General features: G+C 41.7%; 1 protein-coding gene across 3 annotated transcripts; it reads left to right on the top strand.

Annotated features, from left to right (window-relative positions):
• The first annotated feature begins 4,306 nt into the window (after window positions 1–4,306).
• On the top strand, window positions 4,307–10,189 carry LOC111268592 (uncharacterized). 3 transcript variants are annotated; one of them, XM_022847666.2, is made up of 3 exons: window positions 4,307–4,411; window positions 8,753–9,263; window positions 9,563–10,189. In XM_022847666.2, the coding sequence occupies exons 1-3, from the start codon at window positions 4,403–4,405 to the stop codon at window positions 9,673–9,675; spliced, it is 633 nt and encodes a 210-aa protein (XP_022703401.1). In that variant the 5' UTR covers window positions 4,307–4,402; the 3' UTR covers window positions 9,676–10,189. The 3 variants fall into 3 exon arrangements, with proteins under 3 accessions (XP_022703401.1, XP_022703400.1, XP_086827872.1); XM_022847665.2 differs by lacking the exon at window positions 4,307–4,411 and adding an exon at window positions 6,179–6,232; XM_086971746.1 differs by lacking the exon at window positions 4,307–4,411 and adding an exon at window positions 8,614–8,637.
• The last annotated feature ends 12,721 nt before the right edge of the window (window positions 10,190–22,910 follow it).

Genomic DNA, 22,910 nt, shown 5'->3' with positions numbered 1-22,910 from the left:
GGCAATTCTTAGAGAGTGATTCATGCGACTTCATCTACTTCACATTTATTAATACGCTAGCTGCAGTAATAATTATGACGGCGATTACGTTATACTATAACGCCTTAAACACCGAAATCACATGGTCGTCGGCGTGGTCCACGTTCTAGTTGTTGAAGGACATTGATTTTATATGAGGAGGAGGTTGCCACCGGCTGGTCTTAGTTGTTTTCCAAATCAAAATAGTCAATTTATTTTGTTTTTGCCGAAGATTTCGTTCGTCGTGTAAATCGTTGGCAGTCATTGCCGTCACTGACAGTGGAGATTTCTTGAACACGAAGAAGTTTTGGGCGGACCTCTTCGGGTGTAGTGGGTATTGACTACCGCGTAATGCACTGTACAAGATATTTACCAATGCAAATGTGATGACCTGCACACTTAAAAAAAATGTTGCACTATCGAGCCATTGTTAAACTTATAATTTAGTCTCCGTAGATGCTTAGGTTGCTATAAGTGCAATTTGCATACGTGTATGCAGTTGTCGCACGACGTCATAAATAAATAGATTGTTTGAAAGGTGAAACGGTTGCAGGTGGCCTCCGTAAGTTTACGCTTGATCTCAATATTTTTTTAGTTTTTGACTTCGATTTGACTCATACGAAACGCTACCGCTACGCGGATGACTTTGTGAATATGCATATATTGTATATCCATATATATCCATATATATATATATATATATTCATGCCCTTATGCTTGTGATAAGAGGCTTACACGAATGAAAAGCAGTGTTCCAAATATGGGTAAAAATCTCCACATATTATCTCTCAATCTGTACTTCTAAGCGTCGGTCTTAACGCTACTGTCGTTTTTATTTAAGCCCAATAAAAAAACAAGTTATTTGGATATAAATAAGAAAATAAATAGTTGTTACACTAACTAATAATTGCAATTTAGAAGGCTAGCGAATTTGTTACAGTTGGTTGTGTTGCAGAAATGAATACAAAATGTGCAAAGTTGAAAAGCATTCACGTCTGTTTTTTAAGCGCAAGTTACTATAATTCCCAAAAAAAGTGCCTGGAATTTCGTCTGCTTAACTTATACAGTTATTTGATTTTAAATATTGATCATATCTGTCCCAATCTCTGTCTGTGTACTGGTCTATACCTATTACTGAATGCTATATTTCGTGATAAATAAAATCTGCCGCCCTTGTGCCCAAAATTTTTCTTTGTAGGCTGCTACCCGGCATCTAGTTGTCGATTGTCTTACCGGCCGGCCGGCCGGCCGGCCGGCAATGTGACGTAATGGCTTCTTTCTTCTGTTCTAAGCGGCGTCTCCTTGCTTTAGACAATAGGAGCCAAGCTACAATCAAATTTTTGTTCCTGTCGATACGAATTATATAATACTGTTATATAATAACATTAATAATTGTTAACCAAGGAACGCTCTGTCTAGCATTAAAGTAGAATCACAGCACTGAAACAGTTTCAACATGTTTGATTTGTTTTAGAATGTATTATTTGAATACGTTTACTTTGAATATTCTGATTTCAGATACTAATTCGGATTTCAGATTTCAGGTACGAAGCTGGCGGTGCTTATGGAAAAGATTATATATACAAACTTAGCCACTCAAGGAAATATTTATATTTTGCAAACATGTTCTTTCATCGTAGAATTAGTTATCGTCAGTCTCTGAGCAAGAGAAATAGCGTAAACTCCAATAACGATTCTAGATGTGTATTGACACAATTAAAGAACACTACAAATGCCCGCGGGCTAAATTGAGAATCGTAGAAGCTAACCTAACAATGTATAATGCGCAATGTCGTACAATTTTATATATACTTACTTTGATTCCCTTACGATAATTTATGTGTGTAATATATTGCTTTATTGTCATTTAAATCTTAAAGGTATCTATTCCCAAATATAGCTGCAATGTTTTATAAAATTAAAGACAAAAGGGGCGGATATACGCTTTTACCAGAATTTTATAAGTTAAATAAGCTTGTTCTTCAGAGATACATTCTATTATATATGATGAAATTGGCTATAATTGGTCATCATCCATTTATTTCTGTCTCTCTCTCTCTCTCTCTCTCTCTCTCTCTAATTTCCAATGAAAAACGTGACTAAATAGAAAGCAACTGCCAAACGTACAAAAAAGTACACTATACGCTATTATGACGCCACTCTGTACAACATGGTACACCTTGATGCTACGGTGAAATTATCAACGGTATAATTCTCTGGTCTTATTGCGAGAATTGGCCGATAAACAGTGTCTCTACTGTAGTCAACTATATAAGAGCTGTCATACGCCAGCAAAGTCTATAATCGCATGAGCAGATCGCACTGTCTAGCTCATAATATTATCAGAAAAAGAAGACATCATACGTAAGTGATGAACGCCTGTCGTCTCTGATCACCAGAACGGTGATAATACGATGACCCAGCAACAAGATTTATATCAGTTGTGAGAACGTTTATTACCACTCCCCTGTACAATCAGCGGCATACTCTAGCGGTTACCCTAGCGCCTGCAGATTAATAAAAAATAGCAGAAAACAGAAGATCAGCACCGACCATTGCTGGTAGTGGTGACTGAAATAATGTTAACACCGCAACAGCTACTCCACAGTTGAATTGAAATACGTGGACGTGATTATTTTTATAGCGTCACACAGCGCCATCGGCGTACCATCTCACAACAGATATCGTCTAGTATCTACGTATTGTGACAAAAACGTTGCTTTACCGTTTCTGTTATCGCTACTGCCGCCATGATTGTAGCCAGCACTCCGTCGCCTTGCCTGTCTGCACGCCTTTGTGCACACTGATACAGCCGCCCGTTCTCTCTCTCTCTCTCTCTCTCTCTCTCTCTCCGCTCGCTCGCTCCAATCTCGTTGGCCCTCTCGCTTCCTCCCGTACTTTCTTCGACGATTGTTTCCAGTGCTGGATGATGGTGTTGCCACATGGGGCAATTACGAGGCCGGTTCTCGATCGGGCCAACGAAGCCCAGGTCGAGCGACATAATAACTGGTATAGAGTTATTCAACTACTGAATAATCGTAATTAGCGTCTTTGCAGAAGTTGGGGTAGCACCGGGAACGGCTTCTGCCGCGGTTGGCCAACTCGACAACCATTTAGCAATATCGTAGGCAATAATACAGTAACGTGATGACGAAGATAACGAGGGGAAAGATAGTGCCGAAGCTAATGTAATCGTTTTGATGATGACGACAATAAGAGCAAATATAGCAATGATGGTATGTCTGTACAACAGAAACTGTCCAAATAGCAATAACCGGAATGGATTACACATTGATTATGCTGTACCAACATAGCCCTAATGACACAAACAAGATGCATTCGTCTTAACCTATTTCTGGTTTCGACCTGATTACTATGTAGAATGCCTATTTTGAACTGGTATAAAAGCTCAAAAATGCCACCACTGTCGCAAATGGTAACCGTTTGTCGCCCCATCGAACCGACAGCTGTACCGCCTATTGTTAGTAATAAAGTATCTTAGCGAAACTCGGAAGATACCACGCGATCGGCCCTAGCACTACTTGAACTGACTTCCTTTAAGGGGATTTTTGTTATTATTACTACGATTATTACTCGATAACCTATGATCAAACAAGATGGATGCATTTCTGAACTTTGTGAAAGATTCCAACTAGATCGCCGCTACGTGTACCTTCAACATGTGGCAGTATGTCGCAAACAGCAGTGCAGTACTCGTATTATAAGATGCCCATTACACCTATTAGCGTAATATATTACAGCAATGCGGACTCCAGGGGCGTAACCCAGCAACTACGACCCGACATGGGCTATAGCGATAATATTATGAATATTCTGACATTGAATGTCACATTATCACTTCACGTCTCCAGGGTCGTGCACAACCCGGCTAGTTTGCTGGTGAAGGCAGCATACATTGCATAGGAACCAGCGTCGTTCAATTAGACGCTTTGAACTTCTATCTTATGCAGTGTCTAACCCTACGGCTGCAACGTGGTATCTGCGTGACTGTGAAAGCGACGTTCTTGCGGTTTGCCGTTGATGTGTGTGTCAATATAAGACTAGTAGCGCTCTGAAGTGGTGCCTTTTTTCAAGCGTCCACTGCTAACTCCGCTACCCCAACAATCCCTTGTTAATTTATGGCGCACATTGCGACCCTCCACTGGTCGTATCGGCGACCGCTGCTGTCGTTACTGCGTCCACTGGCCGCCATTAGGGCAAAGGGAAGGGCTCTTGCCTCACGCTTCGTCTTCGCCTCTGCTGCAAAGGACCAGCCTTTCGGGGTGAGGTGGTGTACGATCCCCGGCTGTCGCCATAAACGGCATGACTCCACCGCATTTAAAAGAAGGGTCCCTAATGTCCAACAGACTAATTTTTGTTCACCATGTTCAAGGTAGGTCGGTCGATAAGAGTTAGCAGTGAGAAAAGTCTAACAGAACGAAGTCTGCCCCGCGCCCTATGTAGTTACGCTTTTCTGCGTGTGCCTGTGTACGATATACGAGCCAGATATACTAGTCATTTGTACTGAATATTAAATAGCTGTATATTTAATTCTTTGTTGGTTAGTACACCTGTGCTACTACTCTGGGCTGGCAAGGTTCAGCACGACAATTCTACTGAATCGTACACGTGACAGCTTAGTAGGTAACGTATTTGCCTGCTAATCTTTAGGGGCATGTTGTGGTCTAGGTTCGAACCCGGACATAGACCGACTTTGGTTCGTGCTGAAAACTAGCCGTGTAATAAAATGCCTAGCAACGCTACCGGGCTTAAAATACGAAACACAGAGGTCCATTGAATTAGCGTAATTTATCGTTTAATGGTTTAGCAGTCGATGAGGTAGTATGAGGTAATATGAGTCGATAGGAGCCTCTGAACGACATATCGTGTCTCTACCTATTGAGCGCTCTGCTTACAAGAATTAGTTCGTACATGTGAATCGTATATTCGTACGAATAACCCGGTCGTTCTCATTGGGAACGCTTCGGAAAAAACAAGCCAACCTTAAGATCCTCTTGTACCCCTGTGTTCGAAAAACTTCAGATGTGCCGCAATAGAACTTCCTGTAACGCACGTGTGATTATGTAATTGCCTAGGAATTGATTAATTAGCTACAAGTTTAGGACATACTTCCCGTTATCCGAAACATTGTATCAACGACATTTGGTGCCGCCATTGGCATTCCGGTTGATCTCTCGAGGACAGCATAGACGATATGGTGAAGTGATTCAAGCTTTGATTATCGAGCACGTTCACGTTTGGCCTATTTACATAGGATGCAGTAAGTTAGCTTTTGTGTCTTTGTGTATGCATTTCTGAGTGCTTCTATCAGCTTCTACTGTGGAAAATGTATCGACGCAAGCCGTTTACTGTAGCCATGTTTCGTGCAACAGAAGTACTCCAATTTGGCCTAACGTTATCCCTAGGCTGAGTTTAGTCGGCGATCGGCAGCTTTCAATTTGAAGTTGGCTAACTGATTGTCGCGCTTAATTAAGCACACATTTGTTTTGTTTGTGCTCGGTTCTTTTAACCAAGGTATAATAGGCCTCAGTTATCCTATTATCTCCTTAGCACAGTCTAGTTAGCAGTCAAACGAGACGGTCGAAGCGAATACTAAACCTATTTCTTATCTACATAGATATCCACATAGATAAGAAATAGGTTTAGTATTCGCTCTCGTGATGAAGTAAGTCGAATTGCCTTTGTCCGAAAGCGAGATAAGAGTTCCTTTTTCATACTATCGCTTATAATACATAATTGATAATATTCAATTGTCAGTCAAAAATTCAGTATTACACGCTTGATCTATGTGCGTCCTACTGGTTGGTCGGCTCAATATCCTTCTGCGATCGTCAGCACAACGCGACCAAGAATAGAACGAGCTAAATCGTATTTGCTTAAAGCCACCTAATCGTCTTGTATATCATATCAGCCACACGAGTTTTATAAAGCTCTTATTGTGGTATTACAATCGATAAACTTCATCTCATTGACCGCCTGCCGATCTATTTCAATGCCGTCAGAATAACGAATACCATCTTTCGGTGTACTTCTTCCTCTTTGTCAAAACGTTTCTTATCGCTCCTCTGTACCGTTTCGTCCTATTGCCGGACTTCCGGCCTGTACAAATAAATCCGTATGCAACTCCAGCAACAAAAAGAACCGATACATATCGATGTCTTCGAACTTCATCCATTGGAATGAGAGGACCCAAGTGAGCCTTTTTATCCTTTAGTCCCAAGTTTATGTTGGTCAAATGGTTTTAAGTGGCCGATAATATAATCGATTTAAAAAAAGTAATTTATATTGGCTTTAGTTCAAAAAAGCGGTCATACCTTAAGTAATTAAGTTTTCGAAAGCAGAGAAGAAGATAAGCTTGATGGCTGTGTCAAATCGTTTGACTTCGTTTGATGAATACCTATGATACTTAAATGTCTTAAACTTTAAAGATCTGCTTGGAAGGCAATAGTCGGTAGAGATACGAAGGCAGAAGGACTTAGTAATAGGAGTCGAAGTATTGAAATCATTAATAAATTACATTCCGACCCAGCTATCATCTTAGCTTCTCGTCGCGTTAATTAGGTTCGATATCATTTAGCAGATCCCTTAATGCGGAACGCGCGATGAGCAGTATATCCCTGTTTCTACTCGCTTGAATCTTGGTTTTCGTGTAAAAATGAGTTTTGGCTTCCTGTTCGGTCTACGATATGTTCCTAGTTGTCTCTATCCATAATGGTTGCATTATATAGACATCGCGTGAGTATCGTAGCTCACGGCGACTGCCGTAGCGGTTGGAGCAACAGAGACGCTGCCGGAAAATGCCTGTAATGCGAGAGAAATAAGGAGATCGTGCGGTCGTTGCCTAATGGCCGTTTAGATACATTTGCCTATACATGTATCGCGCTGGATGATATGCATAGGGCGACCTTTGCCATGGACACATACTATCGAGCTCCGTGCACATACGCGCGTAATTACCACAAAGGCTATAAATATGCAGGGCATACGCCTACAGATCAATACTTCGATGCGCATACACCACACGCCACCATTTGTTAGAACAAAGAAGCAAACAAAAGCTTAGCGCGGAACGTAGCCAATGAAAAAAGCACGCGACGCAACAATCCTTCTTAGAAGGAAGCGTTTAAAATTTAGTTTAGGTTGGCTGACGCGTATGTGGTATATGTGAGAAACGTTATAGTCGGATAACGTCGGTGGCAAAGTCAGTAAAACTGGCGGAGAGAAGCATGCTTTGAGTGTACTTTAATTGCTTTTGCTATTTCTACAGCGAAACGTATTAGCAACGTACCAGTGAGGAACTAGAGCTGCCGATCCGTCACTGGCAGTAATCCTGCTCCCCTGGCCGTCGTATTATGCCGAAAAGGCCTCTAGAAAAGATAAAAGAAACGTACCAGTGCATGGTCACATTGCATACATTGGCCGAGTACTCGATCCATTGCAGTACGCGTTCAATGCATATGCTTTATTGCGCGAGATCATGATATTTTTAGGCTGTAGGGCTACAGGGAACAAAGAGAGCCATGCAAGGCAGGAACCGATTGCTGGTGCCCGTCGGCTGTGTCCCTTGTTAGCTGGCGTCCTAGTGGAAAAATGCCACCGCAGGAACTAGCAGTGGAGAGCAAGCAAGTGTCTATATGCACAGGCCTACCTTTCCATATGCATCATCTGTTCTGCATTTACGCTGCATATGGGGCGTAACTAGGCTAAACAGGTCGTCACATCGGCAAAGGCGGAGATAGACGACGGCATAAATAAAATCCATCGGAAAGTGTTATTTGAGCCTTCGGCGTTCACGTCGCACAGTAGCGGGCAGCGCAACTGCTGTCAATTGTCGTCTGCCAACGTGTTCACAGCAGGCCTGTAGAAGAAGATGACAGGGTCGGACCTACCGAGCTCTCGGCTTATGAGCCTGTCGCTAGTACCTGGTTAAGCTAGAATCAATCATTAGCTTTCTTGAGTTCGTTGTTAGCGGCAATCAGCGGGGCGGCTGGAGCTATCGAGCGTCCATATTGGAAATAAAAACAAAAGGAACGTATCGTTTCCCTGATAAAGCCATTTTCTTTAGCAGTACAGGACTAGAGCTACGCCATAGAAGAAGCGATCGCTTTTTCATAATACGAGCCAATTCTCACGTAATGATAAAGCAATATTTACTAGGGTATGACAGAGAGAATTAGTATTCTATCTATGCGACCAACGATTCGAAGCGCCTGTTGCTTATATAATTCATTGTTGGAAAATGCCATTGTTGCAAGACTGCAACGAAATCGATCTTTGGGTTCTTCAAGTCCCTGTAATGGCGCATCGATCACGTATTTGCTCTTGAGGAACAAGTACGAAGAAGTGAGAACTTTAGAACCAAGCAAGGAGATTCAGGTTCAAAGCTAGACGTAATATTCTTGATTTTGTGCTGGTAGCCAGACGTCTGATTATAGATGTTCTTTTGCAATAGCTTTTGATTAAGCGCAAACACGTTATGTAGTAAAATCCGGTAGCGAGATGAACTACAGGTGCACATCACCGCGCGCCACTGAAGCTCAAACGGAACTGGATTGCAAGGACAATCAGCGCGGCTTGGTTATAGTATAAATGAAAAAAGTATGAATCATTTTAGGATTTCAGATCTGTAACTTCACTATAAATTGTCGTGTGCTTCCGTGCAGCCCAGTACATCAAATAATAATTAACCGCTGTTCAATTTGTCTTCTTGCAGTCAGTTGTACTTGTCAGCCTAGCCGCCGCTGCCTGTGGCCAATATGCAGGTCATCAGGGCGTACCTCAGTACGGTGCCCCCCAACAAGCAGTTCCGCCTGGCCCGCTGTTCCAGTTCTCTAACTCGGTGAACCACGCTCACCAGCCACAGTCTTCGGCTAGAGCTCCAGCCGGTTTCGGTGCACCTCCGGCTCCATCATACGCCGCTCCGCAACCACAGGCCGTCAGCTATAGACCGCCACCACCACCTGCGGCGGCCGCTCCAGCGGCGGGAGGACACCCGCTGCCCAACCTCGCTCAGCTTGGAGCCCACAATCCCGCTGCCGGCGCTGGATTTGCTAATCTGGGCCAGGTCGCCCAGCAAAACCCCGCCTTCAGGATCCCCGTCCCCCAGGGCTACGAACAACCCGCTTCTGGTGCGCACGGAGGATTTCCTATTGGCCCTGCTCCGGGCGCTAATTCGTACCGCGCTCCTCCCCAGTATGCTGCTCCTCAGTATGCTGCTCCCCAAGGTTTGTAAAATGCACTCAGATATAGAAATAATAACTGGTACTTCTATTTTTGAAAATATCCCTAAAACTAGTGATAATAACCCCTTTCCGTGGTCATGTAAACTGTATAAGGTTAATGTATCGTTGGCTAAACTTGATCTTCCCCAGTTTTTTCAAGCAGAAATTAGAGAGCTTTATAAATATAAAGTATGGTTTTCATTTAAGATCTTGTCCGTTTGGCACGTAGTGTAAATTCTGACGGTCATCCATTGTTCCGTGTTCATTTACCTTATTTTCCGTACTCTACGCTGCTTTTCAAGGCGCTCCAGCCGGCAACCCGTACGGGGGACCCTTCTCGTACTCCAGCTCGGTGAGCCACTCTGCCCCGCAGCAGGCCGCTGCCACACCCGCAGCTACCGGTGCTCGCTATTGAAAAAGACCGGTCTTAAAATCCTCAGCAAACATCAACATGGACAATGAGATAGCTCGTCTATAGACAGACATATCGATGTAGCAATGTACGTTGTATGTCGTAGCTGACTCCAGAAGCACCTATGTACAGGCACAGTCAAAGCAAGAGGTGCTGATCTACGGCTATTTAATGTCCTTTACGCTGTTGTGCCATGATGCCAAAGATACTCTGTGTCACCTCTTTCCTCACACTCCCTGATTTTCGCTTTTGTTATATAATCCGTCTCGCTTCTGTAGTTGCAGTCCCAATGCATCTAGTTCGTTAGTTTCCCTCCATACCGAAAATTGCCTAAAACGCCAACACTTGTAGCTTGAATCTTTCCCATTCTGAACCACGTTTACCACGAATTGTCGTTGTCTTCTCCCCGCAACTTCTCGCAACCGGTAAGTTTGTAGCAGTGTAATACATAATAAATAGACAATCACCAATAAATGTAGACGCTAATATGATGATAATAATAAATTGAGGAAAATTACCTTCCACTGTTTTCCATGGTTCTGCTTCTAAAGAAAGAACCTCTTAGGGCGTTATATTGCCAATAGTTTCTTCTGCAGCACAAAATAGAGAGCAGTTTCAGAACTTGGGCTCCACAAGAAAGAGTCGAATCGCTACGGACGCCGCTTTAACCCTGCCCTTCTAAGCATCCATTCCCACCTATGCTGTATGTCTATGGCATATGTCATATGAAGTTACGAACTTGATTACTAGAAAAAAAGTTTGATGGAAAGTCCCAATTTTCCAACTAATATACAGTTCTGCCATAAATAAATACACTTAATGTTAAACTGTTTAAGGCGATCTCTGTCAGTCTATTTCTCCCTTCTGTGGCGACTTCTACGCATCACTTCCATATAGCTATATCAATCGAAGATGTCCCAGTTTGTTCTCCAAAGATGTGACCGTCCAGCTTGTATGGGGAGCACATGTAGAATATAAGCATAACAACATTATGACAATCAACGGATACTGATAAGTCACCAAGTTACCAATCAAGTCGCGCGCAAAAAGTAGACTGTCCAAGACTTCCTAATATTTATCTAAATAAAAGTTTATACTATACAAAGGATCACAGTTTCAAAACTACTGACCTTTTACAAAACAGTGCAAATATACGTTTACATTACGAAAAAGTAGTTACAAATATAGGGACGGTGGATTCTCTGGGACGCCAACTTCAAGGAACGATGGCGGATACCTTTAGAAAAGTATGCAGATGCTTCTGCAAGTACTAATTAAAGGTCACCTCTATTATACTGTTTAGCTATATGAAACAATATCGTATAAAATTTTTGGATATTTTTGCACAGATCATTACCGATAATTTTTTTTATTTTATCTTTACCGATACATTAGTTTATTCATTTGTTTCACTAATGAGCAGTTGTTATAAAAAGCTTGGGTCAACGGCTAACTTTCCGTAACACCATCGTCGATTAACAGCCGATTCTACCACATGGTAATCAGTGCGAGCGCGCAGCCCGGCTGAATGGAGCTAGGGTGAAAGTAGGCGACTATTTTTCTCAGATTTAAACGAGATAACTGGGCGTTGCCTATCGCTAGGCTGATGATTCCTGTGCAATTAAGCCCGTAATATGCGTGTGTGCATGAAACTCATTAATTTGCGTACGTTATTATCAGCTAAGCTCGTATCCTTTCCGATTTTAATGTAGATGCACACCACGCCGCATCATCCGTCGTTAGTATCCTATGAATTTCACTAATATTTCAGATCAAAGTGCTATTTCAGATCAAAGTGCTCTAGGATATGTTCCGAGTATGTGGGCGCCGGCTTGACAGCGACGTCACATCATGCCCAAGGACGTTTCCTTTTACCAGCAACCGTATCGTATCAAGGCTATGGATAAACGGCACCACTGAGTGGTGAGCAGTTCAACGCCGTCTATTAATCTGATTGCTACAAACCTAGTGAAATATTGTTAGCTTGTGGAATCAACAGATGTGCGAAGACCGTCTGCGCTCGTAGCCTTTAATAGCCTCTCGATGGTCGTGCTTTTGGTACCATGTGAGCGTGTTCGTTTAAAACGACTCCTTCGTCACCCAAATATATTGGCGTTTTAGTACCAGACTGTCCGCATATGGGTACCGAAGCCGATTAGCTAGGGGTTACTATCCCCGTCCTCGCTTTGAGATAAATATTGTGGTATTAAGGTGAAAAGATTGTTTGGTATTCAAAAAAGGACATTCAAGGTGCACTTACATGGCTTGTACCGTATGCATTTTGAACGCAAGAAGAAAGGTAGTAAACGAGTAGAAAATGGTGGAGAATAGAAGTATTAATAATAGGAACTTCCAAAAGAACGTATCTATTGTTACCAGATTGTTACCAGAGGCAAATAACATTGCCTATTCGCATAATGTTGACAATGTATGCTCATCTGAGCATACGTATTTTTAGAAAGATGAGCTTTGATATATTTCTTTCGAGACGATACGCAAACTTAATACTACTGGTCTTATATCACGCTATTGAAGATCGTAATGCACAGAGCAAAATGGCAGTGTGTTGAAAGTCTTCAGAAATCATTTGTGAAGATACGTTCCTGAAACGTGGGAGGCTATTCAAAGCGTCACGCACGACAACGCTGTATGCAAATAGGTTCGTCGTTGTAGTAGTAGTAGTAGCAGCCCACGTTCCCTTACGTAGAGCAAAGGTTCCCTTTCTCGTTACATCTTCACTGCGAACACCAAGTGACAATTGTAAGGTTATTTTTTAGTGAGAGAGGCTCGCTGTCGGAAGTGGAGCCAAGCGCACGTCCGACAAATAGTTTATTCTGCGCTTTGAAATGGTCAAAAGTCTATAAAAAAAAAAAGCCCAGATATTTAGGTCACGTACGAAGATGATTGTAGAACGAAAAAAAAGTTGGTTTATTAAATTCAAAGATGACATCTCAAACCTGAACGATCTCACCTCGGTTGGCTATCCGAGCTTGATGACTACCTCTATTAGCAAACAACCTGTCTGCGGTCGGGACTGTTAATCCTCTACCGTTCTCAGACATCTTGAGCGTGAAGGATTTAAAAAAAATTTAGCCTTGTAATTCAAGGGATAGGCAGAGGAAGATACGGCTTTTCACTATCTTTCAACGCATGACCCAGCACTGAACAGCTGGTTGGAAAATAACAAACTCTTAAGGAAAACTGTTATGGGTGAGAAGTGGTACTTCCACGTTTCCATCAATAAGGATTTACAAATTGGTTCGATTACACTGAAAAAACGAGAACCCGTTGGACAATGCAAAATAGTCCTTCTCCACGGCAACGCTGGGCACACTCGGCAAAGGTCGTTAAAGCTATGCTGTTAGGGCCTAACTGAAAGACCTTCTTGCAGCTACGACAAGTGTCTAGATCCCATGACGATAGATCAGCATATTTTCCGACCGCTAATACATAGCAGGGCGTTTTACAATGAAGTGAAAAAACCTTTAATAACAGATCTGAGAATTTTCGTCGGAACTGAATAAACGAATTGACTGAGAAACGATCTAAATAAAGTGATTACTGATATTCAAATGAAATGCTGTGCTTTTATTGGATGACAGAACCTTCTGGAACAACTTATTCTTTTATACGCTAACGTTTTTCCTTCAAACAACTAGAATGTTTTTTTCGTAAACAACTTCCCGATAACAAACCAAAGACAGGCGAAGAATTAATCGTCTATTCTTGATATTGAGCCAAACTACCCGTTAGCAAGCGCCACGAGCACGGCATCATCGATTGGCGAACAGAGTACTCTGTTTGGCAATTTATAATATCCATGGTAGTACGCTGATTAATATATGTAAATCCATGATAAATTAGATGACACACTACTATATACGATATCGAGTCATGCGTGGAGCAGCAAAGACAAACGAGTCGACTGGCCTGGCCCATTGTGCTTGGCTAAAAGAAAATAACTATCAATAGTGGTACGCTCGTATGTGCCATATAGGCTCCTTTCATAAAGCCTCTCGCGGGTATCTGGGTTGTAGTCGTCTGGTCAATTACAGTAACATTTTAAGACAGACAAACCCGCCATAGAATTTTCCAAATTTCTGCCGTATTCGTGTATACGCAAAAGAACCTTATTCTATTACTGCTTACGAGTATAAGTGTTGACAACGGTACCTCCTTGTCTGTGATTCGATTTCTATTATGTGTTGCAATCTATCAATGGACAAATGGAAAAGACTCCATCCAATCAGTTTCAATATTTTACTGGACCTATCAAATGTACATACTTTGTACATATCAATCAGCCTACGAGTTCAAACGTCCGGGAACGATAGAGCAGGTAAGCTATAGCGATAGCTCCGAATTCCCTCAGAAACTACCGGGAAGAAACTGCAAAGCTTTTCGAAAAAGACGAAGATGAGTGCTTATCGAAACATCAAGAGGCTATTGTATGTAATTTAATTTGGTTTCAGATAGCGCGAAGTTCACTGCATCTGCATCCTATTCGGACGTGCGGATTCAGGTATATATAAATATAACGGTAAAGGAATCTCACTATTATGTAGCCTTAACATTAAAAGTAACACTAAACCCTTATTGAGGTCTCTATCAGCAAAGTTTTGAAGGGACTGGCACTGCTTGTCCGAGCAGAGTTGGACCTTTCCTTTTTTTGGGGCACTTTGTAAGGAGTAGCAGGCACAAGAGGTTAGGAACATTTAGATTGTCTGTGCTTTTACTGTCTTATCGCCGTATTCGCGGTACTGTTGCCGACGTCACTGTTCGCAATTTTGCTCACAAAATTGCCTCGTCTTCTGTTCGGATGCTTGCGACCGCTTGCTACGCTGCGTTGAACAGAAAGCCAGTTTTAGTCCGCTTATTCAGCCTTGTGCCGCTTTGCCGTTATAACGATAGACGGCACGCCTCCCCTGTTCTGTACTGTCTGTATCGTTAGCATTAACCCGTTCTCTCCGTCGAACAGACATTTACGCAGCTATATTCGTTCGTGGGCAGAAGCGGTTACGTTTTGCAGCCGAGCGGAATGTTACTATGCAATGACTATCTCCTTTGTAAGCTTTGCACCTTTGAACCTGAATTTCGTCCGAGCCTTTGATATCCACGTGTAGAAATGTCACTGGACTGCTTCTTTCAAACGCCGTTGCTGCCCGTGACGACAGAAATAACGTTATCAAGAAGGAACAGATTGTTACAGAGGGTAAAATTCTTTTACACAGATCACCAACCCCTTTACGAGATACTCGACGGACGAAAGATAGGCTGTACGAGTGGAGCATTCTATACAGGCCAATATCATCCTTATTTTTAATACGCAGGCGAACGTAATACGATAATACTGTATTCTTTGTAAACAATTTGCAGACTAATTGAGTCGAGAAAATCTTTCAAAAAAGAATGTTTCCTGTTTTTGTGTCACGAGATAGTTTTGCACTTTACAGCGCCAAGCATAGAAACCTGAAGAAAAGTTATACGTTTCCCGCATGATTATCTTTTATGCATAAGATATGACCCAAATTGTATTTCGTTTTGATGTGATAGTAAATAAAGCAACGTAACGCCTATGAGAGCCCGCAACCTGAGCAACACCTCTTTCGTACGAAACTGAATAGGAACGTACCTAGGACATAGACTACCCTTTTGTAAAATGTCACGTCTGCCCTTTTCATAGATATAACACATCATCTAAACATGCAAAAGTGTCTTCGAAAACAAAGTTAAGCGGTTGAGGAATCCCAGTCAGTGGAACGGCGTTACTCAGTAGTGCATGCATCGCTACTGGTATCTATAGGGACCCTTGCCTTCAAAGCGTGACACAGAGCCGTGAAGGAGAAATTTCCGTCTCAACTAAAACCCTTTGGCCTATTTTATCGTCCCTAAGATCGCGCCAGATCGCTTTACAACAGCTCCCGTAACGGCTAGATACTTCAATAGCATCAATAGTAACGAAACAGTTTGGGCTCCAACATATAACAGGATCAAAGGGAGCAGTTAGTTCTTAGAAGGAGGTGATAATAATTACAGCAAAATAGAAAAGCAGTGGAGATGAAACCTGCGTAGGGATCTATCTCAAAAGCAGCTTACGTTCTGCATAGGGTGAAGGGACAATCGGGCTTCGGGACACTGCCAACGAATGAATCGGATTAAGGCAGTTAGAGTAAGTTGAGAGGTAAGGGCACGAACAGAAGCCACATTTTTGGGGAAAGACTTAATGTTATTAGTAGGGCAAATGGATGCTGGACGGTGTTTTCATCAAAATTGCACACAGGCGTTAAACTACGGATCGGGCAAAAGCGTCAAGACTTTGTTGAAACAAAGCCCTTTCGGCGCCATGTCCTTAAGAACTGGGCTGGAAGGAGTAATCGACGAAGATCTGTATTGTTTGTCAATAACGCTAAGCAATGCAAGCAACTAGTATAGACTTTCACTTGTTGTACTCGATTTTCGTACCAGTCTTTGGGCAATTCTATGCTTTGATACGTAATATGATTTGGCCCACAGAGAACTTAAATAAGAAGTCACCTCAAAGGAGCACGATGCTTTAAATATTTCCCAGCTGTGGGTAACGATAACAGAGTTTAAGAAGTAAATGCAAGAAGTAGGGCCTGAGCGATTAAGTCGCATGCAACGTAACGCGACGAAGATTCATAGCGAATGCGGCACTATCCAATTTCAGGTGCCTGCAAGATATAAAATCCCTCGTCACACTGCCGCCACATGCCACTACACCATACAGCCACTGCAAGAAATATCGTTAAAGAAATTTCTATCATCTAAATTAACCTAGCAATCTATTTGCGTTAAAACAACATTTACCATTCTTTGCTTCGTAATGTAGAACAGTTGAGCTCAAACACGAGCTATATATGGATACGTATGTACAAATGCGGTCGCCATTTTGATTCCGGTCTCTTGAGCCATAACCGAGTAACTTTCACAGTATAGCTGCCTCGAAATCCAACCGCTAAAACAGCGTTGTTGTCATCACTCGGCTCTCCAGCTTGCCGCTGACATTTCTTGTGTCGAAACCCAGGGCCAAGTGTATATGGCTACAAGTACTATCTAGCACAACTACACAACAATACTTGTCAGCTTTATCGTTTTGATCTGTCTATAGGAACGAGCATCGTGTCCCTGTACCCGCCCGATCGTCCTGTCGGTACCCTAAGTGTGGACAAAGCGTTTCGCCAGTTCATTGGCACAATTAGAAAATCCTTCAATCGTGTGCCATCCTTCAACACCGTCCTAAAAACGGGGTTGTTCGTCTGGAACTGACACACTGTAAAAAAATGAGGAGTGGGCATTGTTTTCTTATAGCGGACGCAGACTGTACAGAATACCTGTTTTCAGCCTACTGCATACATTCTAAAAGAGCTATTATTAATCAGTGTTTCACCTGACCGACGTCACTGTAATGCTATTGTTCATGGATTTAGTAATAATACAACAATATTCCTTTCACGATTACCCCGCTGTTATTTAGAAACCCGCGCGATTCAATCTATTAATGATTTAATGGAAACGTTGCTTCAAGTCACATCTAATATGTAGTCTCAGTTACATCTCGGAAGAGGCTCAGACCAGTGAAATCTCTTCGTGGATAAACGAAATGCGTATCGTATTTGGGATAGCACTTCATGGGCTACGTTATATATTCTATTCCGGAAAAACTCCAGCTAAGAGCATAGGACAGGTAGGAACTAAGCTGATGATGCCAAATATATGAGACAACGGACTGGGCACTAAACGCAGCGTTTTCCATGAATATCGATGGCTAAAACAGTACATACAAACATTTATTCCCGATTTTATGCAAACGTAAGAAGCAGTTAGCTGCAATTTCCTCGTAGCCTAAAGCAGACGGAGGTCTCGATGTAGAAGGAGATTTAATAAATCCTTTAGAAAAGTTCATGAAAAAAAAAAGTGAATTTTATATAATACTGCTCCATGGCCTTATGGTCTAGCTCAAAATATAGTTGAGGTTTACGTTTTAAAATTTCGCTAAAGTATAGGCATGGATAAGCTATTACAAAGGCATGAACACAACTAATGATATTTTCAGTTATGTACATTGTAATGTTGTGCAAGCATCAACTCTTAAACGATAAAGTTATACGCTAACAATATTGATAACCGCTCCATGGGCATTTTCGTTGTAGTCAGAGAAAAAAAACACCGTCTCGCTTTTGTTGGCCGACGAAAATCCTATTTGCCTTAACTTCAAATTTACTCTCTCTCATTCTCGCTAGCCCATCCCATTGCTGGCTTATTTGTTGTCTCGCAGAATTTGTGTTGTGCCTCTAGTCGGCGGCAAGTACAGCGGCCAGCTATAATCTCACGGCCTTCTACCAGGAAGCTGAATATTGCAACTTGATAAATTTTTGTAACGCTCTACACGCTATACTTGCTTCACTGCTATTACGAAGACCCAGTTTTGCAACATAGCGAAACCTTCTACTGGACACTACATTGATCTGTGCGTTTTCTGAGCTTCGGACGTGCCGGCACCTCTCGAATCAAAGTATCACATCCTGCCTGCAGTAAATGTACATATCGTTGACCTGAAATCGTTGCACGCTACCGATTCATTGCTCACAATAGGCTATCAACACATTTAGTAAACGAAATAAAGCTCTGTATTGACTAATATGTCGAAGATGGAACTGCCGACTCTGGACCAGTGCTGGGTCGAGATAATGAGTTAGATTAAAACTAGAGTAAATAAAGTGATCTGTTTAAAAAGGATCTGAGTCATTGCTGGAATAAGTTGGCTAGTAGTCGATGTCTAATGAGATCGAGAGGTAGATAAACGATAACTATATATTGTTAGATATGATTAGTCAATGGAAATAATAGTTTATGATATGCCAAACTATTGAATCAGTGGTTCCTTCTTAGAAATGAAGTCGAATGTTCGATAATATTCGATTACGTCATAGTCAAGGCTAGATATCGACGCCAGCGTCGGTTTAGGAGTTCAAGGCTCCTACGAAGTTGATGCCTAGAAGCTGGTATTAGGCCTGACCGGCAGGATCAGTTTACATAGCTTCGATATTGATGTGTTCATGATCCACACAGATGGGCTCATTGATAATAAATAATGCTAGCAGACGCACACAAAAGTAGCAGTTGATAGAAATATCGTACTTCGAATTTTCGTGCAATTTGTACCAGCCTATAAAAGTAACGTTATATGAGCCAAAATGTGTTTAATGACATCTGAAAACATACCGGTACCACGATCGATTATAATTCGTTTTTGAGTAACCCAGATACTGGCACATTTTAATCAACAAGACAGAAGTAACGGTAACGATGTGCGCACCACTCTCCAAAGCCGGCTTGAAACTATCGTACTTACACATGATTCTAGGACAAATAATCATCCATATCGACAATATTGTTTGGCCAAAATAATGCGTCTTGTCAATAAGAGCGACAAAATAGGTAACCAAAGGTAACCAGATGGGATAAATACGTAATTACGATGTCTTAATTTAACTTTGTATGTACACACATATGCGCGTTCATACCAAGATCAGTTGTACTCTGAGGCCGTTTAATCCTTTGGATTTCCCTGTAGGATTGATATCGACAACATGTGCTTTCATCTGTGCTTAGCGCGCACTGTTTATACCCATATAGCTTCTAGAGGGTTCATGCAGTGTGACTCAATGGAATCACTTTTATAAGATATGGCTTGCTTTCAGTTTGCCTTTGAAATTGTAATTTTAAGGCAGGGAGGCTATGGTAGAAAAACGAGGCGATAAGTTCGCTTCTTTGTCATTCAATGAAAGTTCGATCATATGCGAAAAATCCTTAACTGTCCCCAACGTTTAACACTTTGTATTTAGTCGTGCAAGATGCCGATGGTTACCATGATATACGGTTATTATGCCGTTTATAAATCTGTTAGAGAAACTCCAGGTAAGTCCAGCGAGAGCCACCATAGCTGGACCTTCTAATGAAAGCAGGTTCCTGATGCTATACTTCGAGGGAAATTCCTAGCACTTTGAAATATAAAGATTGCAAGCCGAAACTAGTAAGCGCAAGGCGCGCTAAAATTCTGACCGAAGTACATTTCAGACGTTTTAAATATTTGATTAAACTAAAATTTAAGATCAGTGTTTCCCTATTGGAGAAACGGAATTGCCCACATAGCCCTTCTTTCCTACCTTTTGTTATGTACAAAGGTTTGTGTGCATTTATCTTAAATAAACGCTGGTATTATAAACTCGATATTTTTGTTTTTATTTTTAAGATTCGAACTAGTGCCGCAAACAGATGGTCAGTTCGTTTCTGAGGTTGATCACCTATTCAACTGCGAGTGGTCTCTTAGCAACATGTATACGAGCGTTCCTTGACTCAATTGAATTCGAATCAATCGGCGAACCACTTCATCGTTCTGCTAAATTGAAGTTCTGAAATCGGGAATTGCAGCCAGTAGTCTATGGGCCGATTTGTGCTAGTGGAGCTACGTAGCCGCAATAAGCAACTTCCCACATCTTGCTTTGGACATAACGTGGAGCGGAGCAACACGAAACAGTTTCTCTAAGTGGCCGCTAAGTCGGAGCTGAAGTTCGAACAGCTTCTCTGGCTGTTCAAGCAGCCACCATCAGCTTGCAGGGAGGACGTGCACCGAATCACAATGAGCCTGCACTGACGGCGTTAGAGCTCATGGCAGATCCACGCGACGTAGCTTAATGAAATATTTTCAGTACTCGTGCATTTAACTTGCTGAAACGCATAACGCTAGTTGGGACGAAAACCACCGGTCAGACCTAACTGTGTTTCCCATATTTTTATCATTACGCCATAATCAAATACTATCCAGGTTGTTACTATTAGGAACTGCGTTCGATCTGCGACACTTCCCTTCAGCAGGACAGTGGGATCGTTCGAAATTTATCATTAGTGATACTATGATCATATTATTTTATCTCTATTTATAGTGTATTTTTCAGTTCCGTTAAGTACTTTGTACTTACAACACAATATAAAAGATCTAAGACGTTTTACGAAATATTACAGGCGAAATAAACATGAAAGTAATATGCATAAAGCATAGCATCTATCTAGCATAAATATAGGGCTTATAATATGTGCATATATTGTTGTACTGCTTTACTTAAAATTATACGTGCGTATATATCGTCTACCCTATGTCCCTTACAGTCCCATCAAATGCCTAAGATGTTGTGAGGTTTCACGTCTGATACTGTTATTGAGCATTTTCTTAAGGAGCTGCCCCGAGGCATGAAATGAAGTGTATCTACTAATCAAATATCTGCCTGTATAGCCGTACGGAAGCTAAAGCTTCAGATATCATGCCCTCACAAACTCCTATAGATATGGGACCCTATTAATGTATTTTAATTAGTGCGGTTACATCCGGTGGGGTGCGCATCGTATCGGTCAGGCAGGTTCATAAAACTAGCTTTAGCTTGCGGTCGTTGAAAGTTAAGGACGGATTATTTTTTTTGGATCGTGCACCTCTATGCTACCGTCAAGCTCAAAGCCGTCAGCAGAGGGTAGGTCTTTCGCCGATCTATCCCTGTGGCTGATTTCCTTGCTGGACAAACAAAGTTCCTCACTATGGTACAGTTTATTATTTAGCGAGTTTGAAACATGGACGCTGGATCGCTGCCTTAATTCCGGTGACGGTTTTCCGTTGGAGCTCAGTCGATTTGGTGCTCTTTCCCACGAAATCGCAATAGAGAGCTGCTCGGTTAAAGCTTTTCATTCTGATGGAGTCAGTATCGAAAGAAAAACAAATACGCAAGTCATGTGAAAATTTGTGGTACATTGTCTTCTCGAAAAATGCACCAGCCGTTGTCCCAAGAGCCAGATATCGATTATAGACGTGCTTCGGACTCGACAGATTCATGCAAACAATAATTGATATTGGCGTCTGCTTCTTGTGGCCATTTTGTTGTCTGAACAGTTTGTCATACAATGAGCCTTGTCGCCTCGGCCTGTTACTCTATGACACGGCCCTCGTAAACTGCAGTACAAACAAATCGCGCTTTCTATATACAGTGGGAGCCATTTTGGCCGAAATGGTTTCCATCAGACTCCTACTAAAATAGAGTGCTTTTGGCAACGATGCCCCAATACATTAAGCATATGTATATGCTCCATGCATTGTGTTGGACGAAAATGGCAAAAACATACAAATCAAATATGAATCATACGAATAGCAAAAAAAAACGTAACCGATTATGGATAACCATTGTTGTTGACGAAGTTGTCGACAACCATTTATAAACAAGACTTTATAAATTAAGTGACCCAGTAAGTCGGTAAAAAAAACTAACAAATTTTACTAATTTCCCGTTTAGGCTACGAAGTTCGACTCTTCACAATTCGTCTTGGTAACCTTTTAACAATAAAGCTGACGCACAGCCTTATCTTCAATACTTGGACTTGATAAAAGGAATTGTTGACCTCAGACTGCGAACACACATGTGCACGCCATATTTATCAATTTAAAAAATATTTATCAGGAAAATAAAATATTTTTTTAGTCGTCAATAGACCACCGACTGTAAGGGACATCTGGCTTCGACAGTTTTCCTGAAGTATTTGCGTTATAATTGAGCCTAAACTTAATCCAGAGTAAGGTGGACCAATTACGAGGTGCTGCCGTTCAAAGCCATTCCCTGCTATTAAGGCTGTCTGCGAAACCCCAAACAAAGCTTGATAGGTAATGTACATTTGCGTTTAACTGAACTATGCCTACTAGGCCTATTATTTTACACCCTAGGGGTTCCTCCTTGGTGAAAAACGACCGATGACGAGTAACTAATGATGCTCAAATGATTTGGGGCTACGTCATAGAACGATCATTAACCTTGTCGAAGTTACAAGCCTTCCTAGTTTGAAACATGCTTCACTAGTCCAGCTATTCGTGTGCACTATCAGTACTCCCATAAAACGCTCAATATCCTATTTAATATAACATTTAACGTAATATCGCTCGACAGAGTGGCAACGTTTTTTCTGCTATAAGTCGGACAAGCGGAAATAACTGGCGTAAATTTTCCGATCCTCTATAATGAAGGTTGTCGCATAGGTTATGTCTGCCTGGTCGCTGGTCAAGGATTTTTTTTTTATAGATTGACTACCGCTATTGATTGCTGATTCAAAGAAGGAAAAAGTTTCGAAGTAGCTGAGAAACTATTAAGCTGCGACGACGGTGGTGTGATGTAAAATCTGATGTAAAA

Source organism: Varroa jacobsoni, unplaced genomic scaffold, assembly GCF_002532875.2.
Source record: "Varroa jacobsoni isolate VJ856 unplaced genomic scaffold, vjacob_1.0 scaffold_1302, whole genome shotgun sequence".
NCBI classification, from domain to species: Eukaryota; Metazoa; Arthropoda; class Arachnida; order Mesostigmata; family Varroidae; genus Varroa; species Varroa jacobsoni.
The sequence above is the reverse complement of the archived record's forward strand: the minus strand, read 5'-3'. Positions and strand labels throughout refer to the sequence as shown.

Excerpts from the sequence above, each read along its gene's own strand:
- LOC111268592 (XM_022847665.2), top strand. The coding sequence starts at position 6,194 with ATGTCTTCGAACTTCATCCATTGGAATGAGAGGACCCAA. Across the intron at positions 6,233-8,752 it reads ATTGGAATGAGAGGACCCAA|TCAGTTGTACTTGTCAGCCT; the intron begins GTGAGCCTTTTT and ends GTCTTCTTGCAG. Across the intron at positions 9,264-9,562 it reads TCAGTATGCTGCTCCCCAAG|GCGCTCCAGCCGGCAACCCG; the intron begins GTTTGTAAAATG and ends CTGCTTTTCAAG.